The 20,804-nt window shown below is 42.4% G+C and overlaps 1 protein-coding gene across 1 annotated transcript in view; it reads right to left on the bottom strand.

The window, feature by feature from the left end:
* Positions 1-20,804, bottom strand: part of PHACTR1 (phosphatase and actin regulator 1) — a gene marked incomplete at its 3' end in the record, with an annotated part of 311,794 nt that overhangs the window by 23,081 nt on the left and 267,909 nt on the right. Inside the window, exons 7-8 of the mRNA XM_021717449.1 lie at positions 20,225-20,472; positions 18,085-18,241 (exon numbers count right to left, since the gene is read on the bottom strand). Of these exons, the coding sequence (XP_021573124.1) occupies positions 18,085-18,241; positions 20,225-20,472 (405 nt within the window). The remainder of the gene's footprint in view (positions 1-18,084; positions 18,242-20,224; positions 20,473-20,804) is intronic.

The following is a 20,804-nucleotide window of genomic DNA, read 5'->3' as shown; positions in this document are numbered from 1 at the left end:
AGCGGTACCTCATCTCTACAAAAATAAAACAAACAAACAAAAAAATCAAAAAATTAGGTGGGTGTGGTGACACACACCTGTTGTCCCAGCTACTTGGGATGATTAGGTGGTGGAAGGATCACCTAAGCCCAGGAAGTTGAGGCTGCAGGGAGCCATACTCCAGCCTGGGTAACAGGGTAAGACCCTGACTCAAAAAAAGAAAAAAAAATCTTCTATCAGAGTCTTAACCGAGTTTAATATGATCTGGTGAGAGTTTCAGGCAAAAGACTAAGACTGAGGCAAAACTAGTGCATTGGTACCACTCCTAGTCCCCACCCTTCACCAGACTAGTGCGAATAAAAAACACCCTGAAGTTATGACTTCAAGTCCATCCTTGGTCCTCTTCCTACAGCATTTTGTCCCGTTTCCTGATCTCTGCTGTTTCCCAGGGTTTCTGAGTCAGCAGTTCTCAATCCTGTAGCACCTTAGAATGACCTGTGTTACCTCAAAAAATACCAATTGCTGGGCCACATTCCTATCCAATTAAATCAGAAGATATGAAGGCAGAGCTCAGGCACTGACTCTTTTTTTTTTTTTTTTAAAGCTTCCTAGGTAATTCAAACATACACGGAGGATTGCAAAACAGTCCAAGTCAGTGCTTCTCACAGAGTGGTCCCTGGGCCAGCAGCATCAACATCAGCTGGGTGTTCCTTAGCCACGCAAATTATGGGGCTCCAGATCTACTGAGCCAGACACTGCAGGGTTGGGGCCCAGCAATCTGTGTTGTTTTTAACAGGCTCTCCAGGAGATGCATGTGCATGCTACAGTTTGAAACACTGGCTCTAAATAGTATTGTGAGATGCTGGAGGAGGCTGCCTCAACAGGTGGGCGGGGAAGGGGCCAGCAGGTAAGTTTAGAGAGATGCAAGGATTTGGGGGCAGCTTGTATATCCTGAAAGGGGTGAGTTATTATTAACGCTACTGAAATGAGGGCGATCACTGAGCAATTAGGAAATTTTCTTACAGCTGTCTTCCATTGCCACTTCTGAGCTTCTATTTCTGGAAACAATAACAACTCAAGTTCACATGAGATCTCATGCTGTTTAGAAACTTGGCAACAAAAACACAAAAATCCCAAAGCGTCTCAGATACTCAAGTAGAGAGGGTTTTGGCCACATTATTTTGATAAGTTTTCTATAATTCTCTTTATTAAAAGTCTCATTTTCTTTGCTTTTTCCTGACCCATAGCTCCACAAATGTAAACACAAAGCTTCATTTTTAAACCACTAGCTCTATAGCCCAAAGGAATGGTATGAATGTAGATATGCGCATTATTTTGTGTTTCCTGTGGCCTGATACATCTTATATAGATATGGTGCAACAACGAAAAGATCCCTTCCCCAAACTTTTCCAGCAGCATGGAGGGTTTTAGGAATGTCTAAACAGTTTGGACATGCATTTTCACATTCTTTGAAAGCTTACTAATTATAATGAGATTGGGATAGATGGAGTTTTAATAATAGAATGAGCTTATTTATTCAGCTATTTATATGGAAAAGTGAAGAGTGAAATTGAAGTTTCAAATGGACCTTGCCTTGATATGTATTTTATATACTATATAAAATAAATTATAAATGATTTCTCACTAATTCTTCGACTTATCTTCTCAACAGCTTGAGAGCTCCTTTGAGAATACAGACAACTGCTTCTCAAATACGAAACCTGAAAAGAGGGTGAATTCATAGCATGGATCTGCCACAGGACTGTTAGATCTCAGCCTAGTATTAGTCCATATTCTCTTCCCTCCCTTATGGTGTTTTGTTTCCTCACATTCTGGTCACATGAGATACACACAACACACACATATATCATGCATACCTTGCTCGTACCCCAGGAAGGGACACAGGAGGCCAGACAGACATCAAAGACCACAGCAGCTCTGGCAAATGGGTAGGCAGCCTTTCCACTCTGAAGTACCCCAGCAGGTGGCCAGGGAAGACTTGGGCAGATGACATTAGCAGTCCTGTGCTTGTGACTGTAATGTCCCTCTCAAGAAGCACCAACCAAACCAACTCCTGGAATGTAAAATAAACACCCACTTCCACCCTGAGGGAAATGGCTGATTGTATAATAGTCCTCTCTGTTCAAGGAGCTATCTTTTCCTTCCTGTTTATTGTTTGTTTTGTACAGAACAAACCCAAATGTTCTGTAAATGAGTCTAAGCTACATTTTATATGATGAGGGCAAGTAGATTCATCTACAACCCTTCATGTCCATTACATGCAAATCTCAAAGTCCATTTCTTAGTCAGGAGACAAGGCGTATCTTCCCTCCAGCCTGTGTCCACCGTCCTGACACAACAGTTTCTAACAAGAGATCACTGCGAGGCTGAGTGTGTCAGGGCAGGCAGAATGCTACACATAGTGGTCAGGAACACTCAGTCACTCAGGGTCTTGAAAGCCACCCTTTTCAGCCAGTCACCATTCATGGGAAAGGCATGTAGACAATGCACAGGGACCGTTCTCAGTATCTCCTTTTTTCTGGTTAGAAAATGGATGCCCTGAACATGTGTGTGTGTAAAATATATATTTTGTCTTCATGTGATAAATGTTGTATAGAGGTTTTGTCACTCTTTTTTTACCACAGTGTCACACACACCCAAACATATTCTACAGTTTTGAAATTTGTCAGAGTTCCTGCCATATCTCTTCCTTGTTGTGTGACACTCCATTTTGGTTACAGTTTGAGGTTACAGTTTGAGGTTAGACCTGTCTTGCTCCCAAGGAGTTATGTTTTGGTATTTGGCTCTTTATCGCTGGCGACCCTCCCTCCAGCCCTTATCTTTTCCTGCAGGACTTGGAATCAATTTTTCTGCCGCAAACATAAGAACCACGCTCCTCATGCCTGCTTATATGGCATGGCTTGTGGCCTTCCTTCCTTAATGAAAACACACATCTTCTGCTAAAATACATTCCTTCTCTCAGTATGTCTGCACGGCCAGTCCCTTCTCAGCTGGCCAGCAGCTGAGCTGCTATCGATGCTAACTGGTTGTCCTTGAAGTAGCTTTTCTAATTGCTCAGGTAATAAATCAAGTTTGAAAAACTGGACTGCATCCCTAGCACAATTGGTATGCTATATGGTACTTCACAGGCAGCTTTGGATTAACAAGTAAAGGTAACTGGAATCATTTTGATCACTAGAAAAACGAGCACAAAGACCCTATATGTGTGAAGATGAATATCACTTCTTCCTCTAATGGAGACAGTTTAGGCATATGCACTTTCTAAATAGATCCAGGATCAACATTGTGAGAGCAAGGGCACCTTCTGTAAATGCCTCAGTCTAGGTCCTTAGATGTGTCATCTCCTTCTTTCTCAGAAGGCCAGAGAGTAAATATTTCAGGCTTTGTAGGCCATATGGTCTCTGTAGCAACTACTCTACTCTGCCACTGTAGTGTGGAAGTAGCCACAGACAGCAGGTAAATGAATGAGTGTAACTGTTCCAATAAAGTTTTATTGACAAAGATAGGTGGTGGACTGGATTTGGCCCATGGGTCATAGTTTGTGGGTCCCTGTCATAGAGTGTCATCAATACCAATAACTCTATTTCCTTGAAGCATCAGCCAGTGAAGTGGAACAAAAAAACTGTCACAACATACTAGATGCAAATTATTTTGGCTCCTCAATGCAAAATGAAATGGGTGATTCTTTAACTACCATGCTGCGTAGTTCTTTACCCTGATCAGAAAGGTATGATCTGTTGGGGCCTTCAGCACACTTGACTGAAAATTGGAATGTGGCTTAAAGGCTACAAAGAATAACACTGATAGGCCAACAACAGTTGATCTTTGATAATCATACATGAGCTAGGGACTGTGGGTGGCAATATAGGAGAGAAGCTCTAACTTCTCCTCCTCCTCCTCTTCATCACCATTAGGAATAAAGTACCAGACAGATGTGTTGTCTCTCATGCATTGACTTTTCTTCATTGGCATACTATGTTGATAACTGCAGAGTGTCTTTGATACCAACTGTCTCTCTACCGTGGCTTCTGGTGTCTTGTCCCTTGCTCACTCTTTAGCTCACATGAAGATTAGATTTTTTATCGCTCTGCTATCAGATCAGAGATACAGGATTGTGGCTACAACTGTGAGTACCTACATTTATGGCAGCTAAACACACGCTTCTCTTAATATGAGTTAGCCCCATCTATTAATTGGCCTCACAGTGATGACTTATTTCCTCTAACAGCATCCTTTGCCTTAGGGTGTTACTATCAACTCAACAAGAGGGTGGCTGTGATCACGGAAAAGAAGTCAGAATTTCCCTCTAAGTTAAGTTCACTTGTCAAACAGGCAGTTTGAAAGATTTTATAGAAATGGAGTTTTAATGTTCAAATGTGTTTCAGATGGGTTTTGTAAATACCTCAGTATTATATTATTAACAAATTAGTACATAGATATCATGTAATATATGATGTAAATTTATGATACATTTAAGCAAATTTCTTAGGTAGCCTCAAGTTGGTATTTTACAGTATTTTATTTTTGCCTGGACAAAGTTATATGCATTTACAGTTCCCATATGGGAACTGCCTGAGCACATCCTGGCTGCTGTTTGTTGACTGTGTCATGAGAATCAGCTTTCACAGGCTGTGGCCCCCTAAATGGCTCTGTTGATTAAAAACTGTGATGAGAAAGGGAAACTTGACAGAAGGATGACAGAGCGAGGGACCAGGCTGGTCAACAGAGGTGTTTTAAAGATGTACTGTACAGATATGGCCAGTTTCAGGGAGAAGCTGCCCATTCACATTTCCATAAATTCAAAGGCAGTGCCGAGTAACTTAAGGAGGGCATGCTGAATGCTTCACTTGAAATGGAACACTGACCAGACTCCTTGGGGTAGAATGTGCTGCTTGAATCAAATTTGTGGAAGGCAGCTCCTTCATAAAAATCAAAATATTAAAAAAAAATTACTTTTAGATTTTATTTTTAGAGACAGTCTTTCTTTCTTGCCCAGGCTGGAGTACAGTGGTCCAACTATAGCTCACTGTAGCCTTGAACTTCTAGGCTCAAATGATCTTCCCGCCTCAGCTTTCTGAATAGCTGGGGGCTACAGGTGTGCACCCAGCTTCTAAAATGTTATTTTAATGCCTAAGAAGAAGCAATTACCTGTCTTGGCATCTGTTAAGAAGGACCTTGATAAGTTCCAATATGAAGGCAGACAAAACAACAAGAAACCCTATCAAAAGGGAGGGTTGGATTTACGGTAGGCATACCTCTTCTCAATACACGGATCACCCGTCATATCCACTATTTATTTGTCTACCAATTTCTTTTCAAAGGAACTAACAAGGCTGTCCATTTTGAATAACTATTGTTTTAATGAGTAGATAGGCACAGAACATCAAATTTTCATGATCACATTTCCTAAAATAGAAGTGCATTCACTTATATTTCAAAGAAATTGCTTTTAGAATTAGAGGAAAAAACAATTTTCCAGAGTTTGTATCTATGGATGCTTCTCTCTGTTTATATTCTGCCTCAAAATTACTATTTAGTTAGGCATGTATGCAATTTTTGAGGCTATTATAAAAACCTTGGCATTCCAAGAGGGGTAAAATGAACAAAATGAAGATAAATAAAATGAATTACTTCTATTAGCATTTTGCATGGGATTTGAGGTATTTTGCCAGTAAACAAAGATACATGGGGACACATGAAAAACAATGGCACTGCAAATTTCTCAGTTGTAATCCAGTCCTGCTATTTAAATATTCAGGACCATGATGCAAGCTCTGTGTAGGAGCTGCAGAAAAATCACATCCAATCACACCTGAAACAAATTTGGTGGATGAGGGAGAAAGAGCACAATATACAATGCAAATTGCTCTGCAGACTAGAAATGCCAACGCTAATGCTGAAACAAAGAACAGATAATTCTTAATAAGTATATACGATTAGGGCTTCACTTATAGTTTGAAAGATAGAATCCCTAGCATAGGCCAATCCCAAACTAAGGCAGCAGCTCAAGAATTTTCCAAAGTACATTCTCAGTCTCCAACATGATTAGCGAGACTTCACTCGGTCATGGTGAGCCATCAGTGATCGACATGAGGAAATATCTCTTGCTTGTGCATTTAATTTAAATGTTCTTTTGGCTAAATGGGATCAGAACCCATGAAAGAAAAGTATCTATGGGAAAATTCAAGGGTTCCTTTTTCATGGGCCTTCTGATTACTGGCAATTTTTCTTAAAGTTTTCAATCAAAACCTCTACTTTAAATCGTCTGCTTTTCTTTTGAAAAAAATCAATCAAGATATGTGATTTGTTATGATTGCTAATGAATAACTGGACTATTTCTTCCAGAGAAATGTAATGCATTTCACCCTCTTTTGAGCAGAATTAATTTTAAGCACTGGCTGAGGTCAGAGGACTTGGTTTCAAGTCCTAGTTCAGTCAGAAATTACTTTGTGAACTTTGCTAGTAGAGTAAACTCTATCAGCCTGTTTCTGTATCTGTAAAATTAAGGCTGTTGGATGTAGTGGTAGTAAATGTGTATTTAAGTTCTAAAATGTTCTAATTCCATTATACTCTCAGATCCTGAAGATGCGGTTGAGAAGTGGGTGAAGACCAGCATCTTTCCCAAATGAAACCAGGGAACAATGTTTATACTTTGGCTAGTCAAAACCTTCTGAATGAGATAATTATCCAGCTTCCTTTCACATGACATCCACTACTGTTGTGCACACAGCTGGTGCTTAATCAATTCTTTCCAATAGACTCTGTTGGAGCTGAGGTTTCATGGCCTCCCCTGGTAACTTGTTTCCCTATTAAACAAACAAATTCATCCAAGGTTCACTGTTCCTTTTTAGGATTTCCCAGTTGTACTTAAGTTAGTTTTTCCTTTATACAGAAGCAATATTTTCTCTAATTGAGATCATTTTGATTTCCACGAGTTACTTTACTAAACTTGACCTTAGGAGCAAATTCATTAATATAGATCATGGGCATTTGGTGACCCCCACGTACGGACTCCAGGACAGACTCCTCTGGCAATCCACTTGATATGCTCCACTCAGATGAACCACACATCCCTGCATTCCAACTGACAATTGTGAAAAGTCATTTTTTTTTTGAGTTGGAGTCTCACTCTGTTGCCCAGACTGGAGTGCAGTGGCCGCTCCCGGCCACCGCAGCCTCGACCTGCTAGGCTCCGGTGATCCTCCTGCCTCAACCTTCCGAGTAGCCAGAATTACAGGCACAGGCTACCACGCCCGGCTAATTTTTAATTTATTGTAGAGATGAGGTCTTGCCTGCCCAGGCGGGTCTCGAACCCGCGGGCTCAGGCAATCCACTCACCTCAGCCTCCCAAAGGTGCGGGATTACAGGCTGAGCCACTGAGCCCGGCTATGAAAAGTCATTTTATCTAGTCTTTTTTTTTTAAGTGGTGCCAGTCCCTTTTGCATAACTGGAAGAACTATTAAATAAAGATGAGCCATGGCAACTGTGGGTTCAGTGGAATTGTGGAAAAGACACTTCATGCTCATCAAATACTCCATGTGCTTCTCTATGCTTTCTGGCCTCCCTTGAAGTTAGTATTGGGTTCTGCCGAGAGGACTGTAAGCAGCAGTGTTATGTCTCTCTCCTCTACTTCTTCTTCCCTTGCTATTGAGATGGGGCCATGTGGCCTAGAAGTATATGATAGCTACCTGAAGGATAAAGGGCACCAGATTCACGTTAAGTTCTAGTGAGAAATAAACCTTTACTGCCTCAGGCCACTGGGATTTAGAATTTGCCTGTTAGGACAGTTAGCCTGACTAATAAGGGTTTGCATCACATAGCAATCAAATTCACAACGAGAGGGAAGGAACCAGCATTCATTAGCTACTACAACTGGGAGATTTATTCCTTTTATTCCTTTGGATAATCTTGAGTAGGAAGTCCATCCTACAGATATGGACATTAAGGCTCAACAGGAACCCAGCTAGCAAATGGAGAGAGGTTTCAGGCCCAGGTCTAGTTCCAGAGTCTTTGACTGCTCTTCCTACTAGGCCGCTGCTTCTCAAACTTTAGTGTGCATTAGAGTCATACTTGTTAAAATGTAGATTTCTGGGCCCTTCCCTCAGAATTTCTGATTCTTGACCTGGGATAGGCTTGAAAATATGCATTGCTTACAACTTCCCAGGGGATGCTGATACTGCTGGTCCAAGGACCACACTGGGAGAGCCACTGCACTAAACATCTCAGCTTCCATATTACAACAGGCATGAGTGTCTTGAGACCCAAGCCCAAGTGTCAGGGGTTTCATCTTTACTGTGGACAATGTTTCTTAAATGGAATCAAAAGCCCACTTAGATCCAAGATGGAAGAAAATCTCCTATGCCCTCTCTGTTCCATGGCTTACCTCTCCCTGGAGGACACTGGCACATAGAAGTCTGACTCATTGATCTAGAACTCCACTGCTACCCGTGGTACCTACCTAACCACAGGTACCTGGGAGGGAAATTCCATCCAACATAAAATCCAAACCAAACTAAACATTTCTCTCAGAAATAGGAAAGCCCTGGATTTGAAAGACACATTTCTCTTTTCTTTGCTAATTATTATCTCTTAAGATCATTAGCTCATATTCCTTACCAAATGGGATTCCCAGTAACAGCCACCTTGAGTTATGATGAAGATTATTACATGATGTGCCAACTGGAAAGCACCTTATCAACAGCAAAGGGTTTTAAAATAATATATATGTCAGAAGTCTTCATCTTGAAAGGTCATCTCTAAATGTGGGTGAATTGGTTCTTCTCTGACTTAGCCAAATAGTCCAAGAAACAGAGGCTTCCTTTCTGTCATCTGCTTAGATGAATAGCAAATAAGAACAATCATCGCAGGTTAAGAGAAAATCACTTGAGAACAAAGAGGGGTCTGTAATAAATAGCTCAGTCTTTGAAACCTCTCCTTCCTCTACCTTAAGAGGAGCCTTGTAAAGTGTGCCCATAACAGTAGTCCAGAGAAGTCCTCCATTTCCTGCACATTTCATAGTTGAATACAGCTGTGCTCTCCCTAGCTCCGGAACCAAAGTTGAAAATGCTGCTGGAATGATCAGTCATTTTTTAATCTTTTTTTTTTTTTTTTTTTAGTTCTCTACCAAGAGAATCAGATTAGTCATTATTTAAAAAAAAAACTATAAAACATAAAGTAAGACCCACAATCTCCAAGAATGGCCACTTTTTTTTTCAACTTCACAAGTGTAAACACTGAGATTGATTCTGTTCCCACTGGGTAAAAGGCAGCTCTCTGTCCACCACACTTAGCAGATCACTGAAAAATGCACAGACTGCTGGGGCAGCTGCGAAGCACAGATGCAGAGCATGGGAGGTGCTTGACAAGACGTGGTTCTGGTCCTTTACATCCAGTACGAGGCTCCCAGACTGTGTGTACCGTCCTTCGCAAACACACACACACACACACACACAGAGTCAGGGTGCAGGAACTCTGTCCTGGAAACAGGACACCAAGATTTCAGATTTCAGTCTTTATTGCAGTTCTTAACAGCTAAAGATTGTGGTGAGAACATCCTCACAAGGGCTCTTGGGACATGTTCCATGGCCGTGGGAGGCCTGTGATGGGTGTGACTCATGTCTCAATGCCAGAATCCCTTCATGTGTGGTTCTGAAGTTTTATTCTATCTCCTCCCAGTGTGCTTCATTCGAATTTTATCAGGATAGCCTTTGCACCTTTCATTGAAAAAAACCAAAAAAGCTCCCCCAGGCCTGTAGTTTAACTTTCTATTAGACAGGTAGTGCTATGGCCTAGGCTCACGTGAGCACCTTTCAGAAGACATCAGCATTCCTGAAGGGCTTTTAAAAATGCTTTTCCATTTTGTGCCAAGAGTTCATGAAAGAAGTCACATGGTCTGAATGCAGCTTAGCTACTCTAGGGTCCATGCAAATGTTGTTGTGCAAATGTTGCATGACTTAATCAATACATTCAAGTCATGTTCACCCTGACTTGACTAGTTCTATTCATGCAGTTTCAGCTTGGTGATTGGTATCTGCTTTCACTTTTATGGGAGGTCTCAGAGTTCAAGGAAAACGCACCCCCAGCCCAAGTCATTCTCATCCAAGCTCTGTGGATCTGAAGACGAGTGGATGTAAGTGCCTTCTCTGCATTTCTCTCCTGTGCCCTCCAAGCTGTGCCCCACTCCATGCATTCTCCACAACAATGATGATGATGATGATGATGATGATGATGATGATGGAGGAGAAAAAGCACAAAGGTCGGGCCTGCAAGGAAGCTACTCTCAAACTTCACTCAAGTCTATTTTCCTTCCTTCTTTGTTTCAAGTGGTAATTAATATAGTGACACGTATCCAGGGACACTAAGCAAGTATTTGAATTCATAGAGACTTTGATTGTTATTCCTCTTTTTAGAAAGTGTTTTTGCAGTAGAAGAAATTACCCAGCCTGGGGAGATGCCAGCTCACACTCAGCATTAGTCCTTAGATCCCTGAGGGGGTGTTGTTGGCTCCCTTGGAGCCAGGTGTTGGTGTGTCAGACTCATAGCACCAATTTTCCCAAACCATAAACACAATGCAGGCTACATTTAGAAGTTAGAATTACTGAGTTTTATTGCCTGTGATTCAAGCACAAAAAATGAATTTCAATTTTTCTCCCTTGAAGACTGCATTATGATTTAAAGCAGCACATAATCCTTTGTATTTATTATTTTATATTTTGCTTTACAGTGACGGTGGTATAGACTTCTTAGGAGCATAAAATACAGGCTTAAGATATTTTTTCTTTCCAGTATATTATTAAGCTCTAAATAGAAGAGAATAACATGTTAGATTTCATGGGATGATCAGACTACGATCCATTCACCTTTCCTATCTCATTCACTCCACCCACTTGCCACCACAAAGACAGGAACTTTTTAAGTGCAGCAATAATAAAGTAGTGAGGAGGAGAGAAAAGAGGGAGAATTTGGGTACTTTTCAGAGAAGGAAACTAAATTTGGCCCAGCACATGGTGCTTAGTGCTGGTTTCCATGCCTTTAGTGTAGATTCAAACTATCAGTATCATGAGGTGCTTTAATCTTAAATCCTCCTGACTCCCAGGCTCAAGAGTATTAGGGAAAAGAAAGTCGTAAAGCCAAGTCAACCAGCTCCTTCATCCAACTTAACGTGTTTGGCAGTAGTCACTTGTAAACACTCTGAAACCTCCTGACTAAATTTCTGAAGCACTGAGAGGTGGAACAAACATTCTTTTTAGGAATAAGGTATATTGCTTTCATAATCCATTAACACAAATAAGTACAGCCATGCACCTCATAATGACCTCTTGGTTAATGACAGGCCGCATATAGGATAGGAGTCCTACAGATTATAATACCATATGATTACTATACTTTTTCTATGTTTAGATATGTTTAGATACACAAGAGCTTACCATTGTGTTCCAATTGCCTACAGTGTTCAGTACAGTAACCTGCTGTACAGATTTTTAGCCTAGAAGCATACAGCCTAGGTGTGTAGTAGTCTATACCATCTAGGTGTGTGTACGTATACCCTATGATGTTCACACAAGGATGAAATCACTTAGAGACGCATTATTCCGAACATATCCCCATCGTTAAGTGATGTATGATTGTACATTCAAACTAATTTGGATCCTACAGAAGCTAATTTTAAATTGCTACAGATACATGCATGAGCATGCTTCCACTTACACACAGACTATTCCTGTCGCATTATCTCATCAACACATGTAGTGCACTCACCTCGGCTTCAGGAATATACTGTAAATAGGATAAACTACAGCTTCTAGGTCCAAGATGGAAACCAGGTGGCCCAGGGCTGAGATGGGTCTTCGGCCTGATCTGTTCTGCCTAGGTTATGTTTTTGCCTACATAGTGCGCTTTTAAAAATTGGAATTCTCATTTTAGAAAACCAGTTTTTTTTTTTTTAGAAGAACTCACAATCTGGTCCTTCATTTTCACAAAACAGAGGATTGAAGCCGAGCAGTGATGGCCTCTTCACACAAGGGGTGGGTTTTTCATCCCGCCCAGTTCCCAACACTCCCTGCTAACAGTCTCACAACTACCTGCATTACTTCTGTACAATATCTATGTATCTCTGTGCAAGTTTGGAGTCGTGGTCATGTTTTTAGGCAGACCCACTCACACTTCTCCAAATGTTACTGGTATTTTGTCTTCCCAAAATTTATATGTTGAAATCCTAACTCCCAGAAATTCAGAATGTAACTTTATTCAGAGACAGGATCTTTACAGAGATACTCAAGTTAGAATGAGGTCATTAGGGTGGACTTTAATCCCATACAAAAAGGGAAAATTTGAACATAAAGAATGCCACATAAAGATGAAGGCAGAGGTCAGGGTGATGCATCTACAAGCCAAGGGACACCAAAGATTTCCAGGAACTCTCAGAATCCAGGAGACAGACATGGAACAGATTCTTCTTCACAGTCCTCAGAAGGAGTCAGCCATGCTGACAAGCCTGATCTTGGACTTCCAGCCCACAGAATTGTGAGATAATACGTTTCTGTTGTGTATGCCATTCATTTTGTGGTATTTTGATACAGCAACCCCAGCAAACGAATAAAACAAATACACCAAGTAGCTTAAATCAAGTCAGTATCTTGCTTTGATCCTTGGAAAAAATCATACATGAGTGGCCTAGATCACGAGCTACATCTAGCCCAGAAAGGACATCACAAGGAGAAACCCTCTTTCTAAAACCAGGCAGCCAGGCTTCCAAGAGCTTCCACATAGAGATGTGTCCAATCAGAAGTGGGGATGGTGGTGGTGGTGACTGGGGGGTGTTCTGCCTGCTCCGGCTCAGGTGGGTCCTGAAGAAATTCTGGTACACCATGACTGAAAAGAAGCTGCTCACTGTTTAATTCCTGAGTGGGCGGGTGCTATTTTCAGGGCAAAGAGATATTTTCGAGGAAGCAGTGTGAGGGAAGCAGAGCGCTTGAATCCTCAGTTACTCCTGAGCTCAGTTTAGATGACAAACTCCTGCATATACCGTGAGACGTTTTCCATTTTATTTTTCTTTCTGGGCTTTTCCTCCCATCTGGTCCAAACATTACAGAGGGTATTGGGGGGACAGAGAGAGAAGATCTCAGATGGAGAGGATCAGGCCAACTGAATTGCTGGCTGTTCCCAGGAGAGACCCTAAGTATACTGATTGTTGAATGGCCATGAACAGGTCACATTTTGGAGTCTTAGTCCCTTCTATCAGAAATAAGTAGCCCTGGCAACTTACAGAACGACTCCCTTTCTACAGAATGTTTCAGAAACAAAAGCGTTACTTCTTTGGGCATCAGATTCCCTTCAGTCCCTGAAAACTCCACCCTAGTGGTCCTGGTGCTCTAATATCTGGGGTGTTTCACTTCATCAAGCAGTCAGTGCCTCACACTGCATTGCAGAGAAGGGTCAGGACGTGCTGCCCCCTGGTGATCAAGGTTGACCTGACAGGACACCCTAACTGAACATTGAGAAGCATGGCTCCATGCCTAAATTTTTAATGCTGATTTTTTTGGGGAAGGGGATTCTTTAATTAGATTTCAAATAAATAAAATGGAGCCATGTGAACTGATCATCACTCTTAGGGAATAGAAACTTGGTAAATGAAGAAAACCAGAAGTGGATCTGACAGCGAGAATCCTGTAGATTAGGACACTTCCTAAGGTTCAGGTTGTAGGGCCTAGAGAAGAGATCCAGAGAGAATGCAGTGTGGTCTTGCACTGGGGGGAGCGGGGAGGGGACGGGAGCTTTGGTGGGGTGAGGGATTGCCCTGAGGTCTCTACGTCTCTACATTTCCACTGACTACAGGTCACTGGAGATGAAAAGTGCTGTACAAGTAGCACTAAGAAGTGACCCTCAGATCAGTGGACTCTAAGCATTTTGAGCATTCTGTCTATACAAATCCAAGCACATACCTCATGTACACCATTTCTTTATTATAAGTGATATGCAAGTACTACCACATGGATACATCATGCACATTGTAACACAGACACAATCACATTAAAAAGGGTGACATAAAATAAATTTAAATAGAACTTCTACTGTTTCCACCCCACATCCCAGTGGATGGCATCGTTCACTCCTTGATTCTCCGAGCCATCATGGAGTCTGTATATATAAAGAGCAGAAGCAGTGTGTACGCTGTTGAGCATGCCCATGTCTCTAGGGCAATCCAGCTTCTCCAATGGCAGGTGACTAAAACAGTTGTTTATTATTAAAAAACCCAGATGACTTGTTGACTGATATTTAGGAGAGTCTGCCCAAAAGCCTTTATGAGCAAATGTTGTTAGAAGAACAATAATTTCTTTGCATTTTTATGTAGAAACTCTGCGTTAACGCTGGGAGGTTCTACAGAAATGGACATCATTTTACTTGGTTTCTGTCCCTCACTCACCACCCCCAATTTGAGATTATTCTTGGAAAGCTGCACATTGTGTTTTTTCTTATGCTATTAAAACCATCAGGCTAAAATTATATTTTCTATCTTGCTTACTCCATAAGGACTGCAGACTTGGCTGTATGCTTTTCAAAGAGTTTAAGATTTCGCATACATTATTGCTGCCTCAAATAGCCAGAGAAAGCTGTAGCCTCATAGCTTCAGAAATGCAAACTCTGTAACACACTTTTCACATTCTTTTAGTTACTTTCTGTGATAATGAGGGGCACATTTTGCACGCAGTGATCGGATGACACAGCCCAATCCCCTCAGATTATAAAACCAAACCCCGGGGAGGGCAAATGACTACTTAGGAAATGCAGAACTGGAGCTGGAGCCCATGTTCCTGGCTCCAGAGCACCTTCCTCTCTGCCACAGGCAGTCCTGAGATTTCCCTTTCATTTCTGCCCTGGCTTCAGGATGAATGAGTGACCAGAAGCACCAAGCTGGGCTCTCAGCTCTAAAGGGGATAGGGCTGGGCATGGTGGATCACCCTGTAATCCCAGCACTTTGGAAGGCCAAGGTGGGAGAATTGCTTGAGCCCAGGAGTTCAAGACTGGCCTGGGAAAAATAGTGAAACCTCATCTCCATAGTAATAATAATAACAATAAGAAGCAGCAGCAGCAGCCAGGTGTGGTGGTGCATGCCTATAGCTCCAGCTACTCAGGAAGCTGAAGTGGAAGAATCATCTGAGTCCAGGAAATGGAGGCTGCCCTGAGTTTTGATTGTCGTGATCATGCCACTGCACTCCATCCTTGGCAACAGAGTGAGGCTCTGACTCAAAACTAAAGGGAATAGTCCTTGAAACTCTTTGGGTGTGCATCAATGGCTAGACTACCTCAAAGACGACCTTGAGATGTAGATTTGGCCTATCCACATGATTTCCCAAAGCCTGCACAACCTCCTCAACCTGCAACTGATGTCCTCTTCAATAGGCACAGTCCCTGCAGCCTGGCTAGAGTTGTCAAGGGTCTTACTACAAAGAAAGAAATCCTCCAGTTGAAAGAGTGAACAAGGACAAAGTGGATTCAGAGAAATAATACAGGTCAGCTGAGCGTCTTAAATATGTCCCAACATGGCCTTTTCTACTTTGTCTTCCTATCCCTAGTCTGTGTCTTCTGCCATCGTCCATAAGGCATGAGGGCTGGGAATGGATGCCTACTATAGCAAACCTTCAGGGGATTTTTACAAATTCCAAGCAGTATTTAAGTGTGCCTACAAGAAGAAAGGCTGAGAAAAGGTTGATTGACTAGGACAAAATTTCAGGTGCAGAGAACTTCTTCCAGTATGTAGTTGGTCTATGTCTCTTCCCACCTCTGTATATTGTTGCTGCCTTTGCCAGCTGACCATGGTGGTAGTATGTGGCTATGTATTGTGACATGAGAAACCATGGGCTGTCTCTCTTTTTGGGAATATGCTCTTGGACAACAGTGTTCTTTTTCATTTTTTTAGCCAACGCCAGGTGGAATGGCCCTACAGTGGGCAAGCTGGTGGTTAATCTTACACATCAGCTTTCTATGTCTTCCATCTCTTTCTCTTTAATGCCACCCTGGACAGCCAAATCCACTGGTGTCTCACTCACATCTGCAGACATGTCTTCATTTGCTCCTCACCTACCTGGCACTTTGCTTGTAATGTAGCAGAGTTGGGGAAATGGTGACGGGGAAGGAACTATGATCAAGAATGCTCATGCTCAGGGGGTAGAGCTGAACTTTGGGAGGGAAGGCTAGATCAAGGATCTGCTCCTTCTTTTTTTCCCCTAATACCTTATGGAAAAAATGCATAAACTTGGACAAGCTTGAGTCAGGAAGCAGCTCAAAATCCTACCCATTTGCCCCAAGATACAAGGCCCAGTTATGTGAAACCTGGGAAAGGAGACTTGGGGAGGCCGAGATCCTTGTCTCCAAGTACTCATGCCATGTTAAGAGGGATGAGGATGCAGCAGAAATAGAATAAGACTAATGGATGGCAGCTGTGTGGATAGAAGGAAAAATGTTTAACAGTCAGGCTCTCTGACAACAGGCTGGTCTTTCTGGAGAGTTGTAACTATCATAACTATCACAGAAGTATTAAGAGAGTCCTGGTTTCCACATTGTGGCCATGTAACTTAATTCAATGAGAAAAAGTGTTTGTGTGTGTGTGTGTGTGTGTGTGTAGCAAGTGGTTGTATTTTCATCCTATGACTCTAAAGACTGCATAACATTAGGTCAAATCATTCCTTGGTGGTGACGATTTTACACAGCCCTGTACTATTACAACATCATCCACCAGAAGCAAAACCAACTCAATTATGAGAAATAAGCTGTCCTTAAGTAGCAAAACAGATCAGATGCGAAGGAAAGATACTGGCATAATACTGGATGCCGCCTGTGCCAACACAACCTCTCTATGCTCCACTTCTCTCACTTGAACAATGTGAAGATGATAACAACTGATAATTGAGTGCTTGCTATGGGAAAGATGTTATTTTAAATACTTATGTTAACTTGTTTAATTTTTACAACTCAGCATTTAACAAATGCAGAAACATAGGCAAAAAGAGTAAATGACTTACATGTAAGGCTAGACAGCTAGTTAGAGGGAGAGTCAGGATTATTATGGTAGACTTCTGCATACTACACCCAAACACTCACCACAGTGTCTGGGACAAAGTATGGGTTCAAGAGGGAGAGGTCTGGAGATGTGCTATGTGGCAGTATGCAAGGTAACTTAAGTTCTCTATGCCTGGTGTTCCCATCTGTAAAATGGGCATACAAATGTGTCTCTTGGGAGGTATAAAGTCATGTAAAATGTTTAAAGAATGCTGGCAAATAATAAGTGCTTGACAAAAGTTACCTAATGTCACATAACATGCCCTAGATCAGTGGTCCTCAACCTTTTTGGCGTCAGGGACTGGTTTCATGGGAGATAATTTTTCCATGGACAGGAGAGGGTGACCACCAGGCATTAGATTCTCACAACGAGCACCTAGATCCCTTGTATGCACAGTTCACAATAGTGTTTATGCTCCCATGAGATTCTAATGCTGTCACTGATCTGAGAGCAGGCAGAGCCTTGTTCACCTGCTGCTCACCTCCTGCTGTGTAGCCAAGTTCCTAACAGGCCACACATTGATACCAGTCTCAGACTGGGTTAGGGACCCCTGCCCTAGATTACAAATACTTACATAGGTGTTTAAAATATTAATATAACATAAAGTCAATTCTAATCTGTAATGTCCATACATAGTGAGGCATCACTACCAACCACTTAACAGTATAGCAGAGAGTGTGTTGATCTGGTTGCTTTGTATTTAACCAAACCACAACTCACCTGTATGTAGGTCCTCAATTCTATTAGATGATGGAGATTTTTCTATAGATGGTTATTCTACCTGGAAATCTGCCTCTAAGTTTCTCCCTGAACCATGAATCAAGTGAAATTCCAAGATTTGGATAAGAGAAGAAGAAGGAACTATAGAAGCAACCCTGGAAACAAAACGGGATGCTTTCCATTGGCTCTTTCTGCAGTTATTCAAGAGACACCAAAGACCGAGTTGGGGGAAGAGCCTGAATTCTTCTACTAGAATCTGGAGAGCCAGCAGCTCACTATCAGGAGGGCAAAGGCTGCTGCTGTCCTACCTGGTGAGCTTGGTGCCGATCTGTTGCCTAAGTTCCAGTCGCTCCTCATCTGTCTGCCTGGGAAGAATGTTCTTTTCTTCCAGCTCTCTCTTGGAGGGCCTGTTGCTGAGTTTGATGGCTAAGGAATCCTTCCTGCAGACCTTCATGGCCAGAGAGCCTGCAGGAGAAAGAAATGAGTCAATTTAGGCTGACATATATCTGCCAAGTCTCCTCCAGTGCCAACCCTGGGCCATAAAGTACAAGGTGGGAAGGAAGACATCAAAGCTTAACACCTGAGCATGGTTAAGTCCTCAGTGTGCAGAGTTCCTGCCTCTGACATACCCTATCTTCCCAGCACTGTGTGGGGCATGTGGGGAGCACACAGGGAGCCTGTGATTGAATCTCTAACCTATAGGAATGCCCAGAATGCATGCCACATCACAAAGGAGGGTAAGACTGGTTGTGGGGTACAGTCAACTGCAAAGAGTGAGGGAGGACACAGGCCTTTAGCAATTAGGAAAACCTTCATGGGGAGGAGGGGCTGAATTTGAAGGAGAGATGAGATTCCAGCAGGCAGTAGGTAGTCAGGGATCTGCATCTGCAAAAAGCTCAGACATGACAGAGACACCAGGAAATCCCAGGAGACAGAAGGGATCAAGTATACTGTGGAGCAGGGGAGATGTATAGGAGAATAAAGTTGAGCAGATCAAATGGGGCTTGTTGGGAGTGGGAGTGGAGATGAGGGTTTTGAAATGGGCAATGTTTTGGGGTTGTTTTTCCTTTTACAAGAGTTTCTGAGCAGCTGGGGCAGGGCTTCCTTACATCTACTATAAGTCTGTGGTTCTTAGCCAGGGGTAACTTTGCTCCCCAGAGCTATCTGGCAAAGTCTAGAGGCATTTTTGGTTGTCAAAACTGAGGTGGCAGGGGGAGGGTGCTATTGGCACCTAGTGGGCAGAGGTTAGGGATGCCCCTAAACATCCTATAGTACATAGGACAGTCTCCCACAACAGAGAATTATCTGGTCCAAAACACCAAGAGTGCTGAGGTTGATCCACCCTGGTATAAAGTACTCAATTATCTGAGTACAAAACAGAGGCTGAGCAGCTGCTCTGCTCATTCATGGTCATTCAGGTTGTGGCTGCCCTGTGTGGCTCTCTCCTCGACATCATTTGGATCATCTCATAGCTCACCAGTGTTCTCACCAGGTCTCAAGTGTAGCTAGCACTCCGAAGCCTAGTGAGTACAGAGCAAGAGGAAAGCACTGGATAAGGACCCAGCAAGTTTGGGGATTCCTTTGCACTGAATTGAGTGGTGCTTTTCTTCTCTCTTCCTCCTCTGGCTTTAGACCATGGGCTTTGAAATCTGACACAGTCGGCATTAAATTCCCCCACCACTCCTAAGCAGACATGCGGCTCTGGGATGGTTCCTTACTTTTCCATTTTCCACCCTTATCTATAAAACGGGAGTAATGAGGTCTAGGCCATGAGGTTGTTGTGAGATGTAGGAAAGAGGTGAAAATCATAGCCTGTTGTTAGGCACACAGTATATATTCAATATGTGGTTGCTATTATTATAAACTCAGTTATTAAAAATAAATAATTATCAATTAATTTGATAATAATTTATTATCAAATATCAGGCTGTACTCATAAAACTAAAATTTGCTTTATTACCCATGGCCACAGTGATAGATTTTGAACTTTGTTTTATTCATTTCTTCTCTTGTGTCTTACCACATTTAAAGATCTTACAGGAGAAATTTAAATCCAGGCCTTCTAAAGTTGCTGAGGTATGCCTAAAAATGAAGTTGCATATACAGTGGTAAGTATTTCTCAGTGTTGAGACAGAAACAAACTTTTAAGTTTTTTGATTCCCTCCCCCCTTTTTTGAGGGAGGAGGTTACATTTTAAAGGAAGCAACCAAGAGAAGGACATCTAAAAAGGTAGGAGGGGATAGCCATTTTAGAGTTATGAGGGCATCTAAAGGACATTTACCTTCTCATCTTATTGTAGTAGGAACTGAAGCCCCTGAACTACCCTATGACCTGGGGCCAGTTAACACCAGACCCAGGATCAGAACCCAGATTGTCAGGAAGTTGGATCTGCTCTCTTTTCACACCACTGATGCCCCGTCCCCTGGTGGAGAGTTCAGAGAAACTTACTGGTATACAATGAGCTGTCATCATCTTCATCCTCTTCCTCTTCCTCCTCTTCTCTTGTGTATAGGCAAGAAGAGTCTTCATAGTCTGATTCATGAGGCACATTTTCTTTATTGTCATCACATTCAATCACAACAGTTGGCACTTGTCTTATTTCTGGAAGGCCCATAGGTCCTGCTTTGGTGACCCCATCACCTGAGTGCAACCCAGAGCTGTGGTAGGAAGTAGAACAGGGGACCCGCTGCTCAGAGCTGTTTAAAGAGAGGGAAGAGAGGGAGGAAAGAGGAAATTCATTTTGGCCATCCTATTTAAATACATCAGAACAATTTTAAAACTCAGTAGTCCAGCCCCAAGAGACAAAGGGTCTACTGGCAATTAAAGTCCCACTTCTCATTTTACAGTGCATAATTTTAAATTTTAGGATGGCAGAGTTTTCTGATGGTGGTAGTGGCATTACACAGGGAATAAGAATTAGGATTCGGCCGGGCTCGGTGGCTCAGCCTGTAATCCCACTCCTTGGGAGGCTGAGGTGAGTGGATTGCCTGAGCCCGCGGGTTCGAGACCTGCCTGGGCAACTTGGCGA

The sequence above is a fragment of the Carlito syrichta genome, unplaced genomic scaffold, assembly GCF_000164805.1.
Source record: "Carlito syrichta isolate Samal-C Ts95f unplaced genomic scaffold, Tarsius_syrichta-2.0.1 Scaffold309762, whole genome shotgun sequence".
Classification (NCBI taxonomy): Eukaryota; Metazoa; Chordata; class Mammalia; order Primates; family Tarsiidae; genus Carlito; species Carlito syrichta.
This window is presented reverse-complemented; position numbering and strand designations above follow the sequence as displayed.